The sequence below is a fragment of the Ursus maritimus genome, unplaced genomic scaffold (assembly GCF_017311325.1).
Source record: "Ursus maritimus isolate PB19 unplaced genomic scaffold, ASM1731132v1 scaffold_32, whole genome shotgun sequence".
Lineage (NCBI taxonomy): Eukaryota > Metazoa > Chordata > Mammalia > Carnivora > Ursidae > Ursus > Ursus maritimus.
This window is the reverse complement of record NW_024425786.1, coordinates 24,626,330-24,629,851: the sequence shown is the minus strand read 5'-3', so window position 1 is coordinate 24,629,851 and position 3,522 is coordinate 24,626,330. Positions and strand designations below refer to the sequence as shown.

General features: G+C 47.4%; 1 protein-coding gene across 4 annotated transcripts in view; it reads left to right on the top strand.

The window, feature by feature from the left end:
• The window catches only part of AK2 (adenylate kinase 2), a 24,931-nt gene that overhangs the window by 914 nt on the left and 20,495 nt on the right, over positions 1-3,522 (top strand). Inside the window, exon 1 of one of the 4 annotated variants that reach the window (XM_040619211.1) lies at positions 1,103-1,282. The exons of 1 other annotated variant lie outside the window; for it this stretch is intronic. In XM_040619211.1, coding sequence (XP_040475145.1) covers positions 1,184-1,282 — 99 coding nt within the window. In that variant the 5' untranslated portion in view covers positions 1,103-1,183. Of the gene's footprint in view, positions 1-1,102; positions 1,283-3,522 lie in introns of those variants that run through there. 2 more of the 4 variants (XM_008694448.2, XM_008694449.2) reach the window with 2 other exon arrangements.

Here is a 3,522-nt window from a genome sequence, read left to right as displayed (position 1 = left end):
GTAAAATAGAAGAGACCACACTGAAGGGAGAGCAAATTCACCCCCAGGATGTAGAAAATGAGTTGCCGAGGGCCTGTGGGGAAACATAATTGTTTCATAATCACACTCCTGACTAAAGGTCCAAAGGGGCCCCTGGGGCTGGTCTTGCCAGGGTCTCAGGGATTGCTTCATAGGGCGTGTGGATGAAACTTTCACACACCAAAAAGCTGTAGAAATTCTCTTCCTATTCAAGAGAAGGTTATCTCTTTTGAGAAAAACTACCTTTTTCTGACTTAAATAGGTTGTTTTCTTATTATAAAAGTAGTATCTGTTTATTATGGAATTGATTATAGAACTTTTTGAAAATATAAACATGCACAAAGAAGGGGAGAGGCTCCTGTAATCACAGTGTACAGAGATCATCACTTGTAACTCAAAAGTGGAATTTTGTTGTAACTGCAATTTTGTATCCTGTTTGGTGAACATTTTCCCATGTGTTTAAATAGTTTATACAATGGGGGGGGATTCAGTATACAAATTTGTTGCAATCTATTTAACCAGTCTCTTGTTGAGCATTTGGGATATTGCCTTTGTTTTTGTTTTGTTCTTTGGTTTGTTTATTTGGCTTTTTGGCTGTTGTAAGTGCTACAAGTAATATCTTTGTTACATAAATCTTCATGCATATCTTTCTTTGACTATATCTTGAATTCCTGGAAGTGCAGTGGTTGGGCCAAAGGATATTTGATACATATTATCAATTTGTCTTCTAAGACTTATTTCACCCATTTGCAGTCCCAGAGGCAATTTCATAGGACTTCACCCGAGTTGCCGAGTTGCCGGTGTCATTAACTGTCAAAGCCAACCTGGAAGTTCAGCCTGGCCTCCGGCCTTGCTTCACTTTTTCCCGCCCACTCCGCACACCCGCTGCGAGCCCCAACCCCCCTCGGAATATGATGGCCCGCCCCTTCCTTACTACCTTACCGATTCTGTCCAATCAAAAGCAGCCTTTTCCAGTCTCGCTGTATGGTTGGTAAGTTGAAGTGTCCGTCACGCCCGGGGGCGGGCGGAGCGACCTGACGGACGTGGCGGCGGACCCGTGTTAGCGGCGAGCGAGCCGTGCGTGGCTTGCGCGGCGCGCTAGACTGGAAGCGCTGGACCTGCGAGGTGTGTGCTGGCGCGTTGAGCGGTGAGAGGCTTGGCGGCCATGGCTCCCAACGTCCCCGCAGCCGAACCGGCCCCAGAGTGTCCTAAAGGCATCCGGGCAGTGCTGCTGGGGCCGCCCGGGGCCGGCAAGGGTACCCAGGTGAGCTGCAGGGCCGGGTTTGGCGGCGGAGCCTGTGGAACTCAAGGTCCGGACGGCCGGCGGTCGGATCGCCCTGGCGCGGGACCGTGGGCTTAGGCCTGGGGAGGGTGTGGGGGGTCCTGGCCGGCGTCTGGGGTTCTGCCCAGGCGTTTGGGAGAGGGTCCAATTGGAGATCGGGGGAAGTCTGAGTTGGATTAGAGTTCTGAAGGGATCTAGACTTGAGATGTCATGTTGGGGGAATCAAAGGACTGATTTAGATCCCTTAAGGGGTTAAAAGCTGAGAGGGGTTGAGCTTTAGGGTGAGCCTTCGGTTGAGGCATCTAGATTACAGCCTGAGTGGAGTCAGGGACCCCAGATTCCCTGCGATATGGGAGTGGATTGTCCAGGGTTATGTTCCAGGCATTCGGGGTAGGGGACCCTTGCTTGTAAGGATTAATGACTGGAGGTGAAGGAGCATCCCCAGCACGTGGGGCAGAGGGGGAGCTGGTGTGTGCTGATTAGGAGTTCTAAGAGAAATGAGGTATGACCTGCCAGAGCCAGTTAAGTTGGGGAAATGGGAGAGAGTACCTCAATATACAGGTAAGAAAGCAGGCCCAGAGAGGTCAGGTTGCTTTTCGAAGATAGCAGAATTGACTTCATGCAGTCTGGAACCTCAGGAGCCATGGGGCTCCAGGAGTTTGGAGTCTAAAGTTGCCTTCTACTTTAGCAGACTATGGGGCCTCACTTGGTGTGTGGGCTGTAATGGACCCATAGATCAGAGTTGGGATTTATGATCTCGTTTTAAGATTTGGAAGCCCATAGGTTGGATTATGAATGTCCCCTTCCTGCATAAGGTCTGGCATTGCCCCCCTGGCCACAGGTTCTTGTTGGTTGTTAGGTGCTTAAGAGGGAATTCCTGAAAGTCTGAGCGGCTAAGTGAATGGTGTTCTGAGGACATCTCTGTGCCCATTTTCCCTAGCACTTGAAAAGATCTTGTCTTACTCACTCTTGGGACCCCTCTGGCACCCGGCACGTCACTTGGCACTTGATGAGGTTGGAAATGGATGAAGGACAGATTAAGGTGGAGGATGACAAGGAAGTCTGGAGATTCAGTTCATTCCTGTGATAATTGCTTTTTGGCTCTGGGCACTAGGTCAAGAACGACCACTTTCCCTTTTCTATGGCTGGAGCTGATTCATCCTTGGAACTCACTGTTACCTAATCCCCTTAACCTCAGTAACTTTGAAGTGTCTTTCCTGTTGCTACCACGCTCTGTTATTAGGGAAACTGCAGGCTAGGAATGTTTAATCCCAGACTCTGCAGACTTTTGCTGTGAGTGAGTATAAACAGGGTAGCTCAAATGCATCAATTATTTTTTCTTAGTTCACAATTATTTTTTCTTAGTTCATATGGAAGTTAATAATTTCATTAGTTGTGTAATGAACAACCCATCCGAGTGCTGAGACAAGGGTTTTATAGTTTAGCAAGCTTTGTAATTTCTAAGCTTAAATGTCTTCGCCTGAAAAACGGTGATAATACCTACCATACTTACTCATGTAAACCAAAAGCGGACAAGGATATTGGAAGATTGTGTTACATACATGTGTAAAGCACCCCTAGGTACCTAGATGACAACCTGGCACTTCATAGGCGTTCAGTAATTATTGACTTCCTCATCTTACCCATTTCCCCTCCCCCGAACTCAGATGTATTTCAGTGTAAAGGGTGATGTATTCAGGAAGTTTTGAAGGAAATTATACTTACGAACTGCTTTACAAGGGTGTGCATACGGCAGGCGTTGGTCAGAGAAGGTTTTCTGGAAGAGGATGGGATGTAATTGGGACTTGAGGAAACACAAGTCTTTTAACCTCTACACACCTTTCTTTTCATAAGTGGGGCAATAGAAATACTAGTGGTTGTAGTTTTATGGAGTTTTAAAAAAACAGCAGTGTTCATAAATCAGAGGTTGCAAAGTGGCTGCCTCCAGCAGCATTTAGTCTGCAGACACACCCTAACTTTTTTTTTTTAATATTTATTTTTTCTTTAAGTGGGCTCTGCCCCCCAGCGCGGGGCTTGAATTCAACAACCGTAAGATCTAGAGTCGCATGCTCCACTGACTGAGCCAGCCAGGCGCCACTGCCTAACTTTGTGGAGTTTTTTTAAAATAAGATTTTATTTATTTATTTTGAGAGAGAGGGAGCAAGTGAGAGAGCACAAGATGGGGGGGGCGGGGGCGAGGGCAGAGGGAGAAGCAGAAGCGG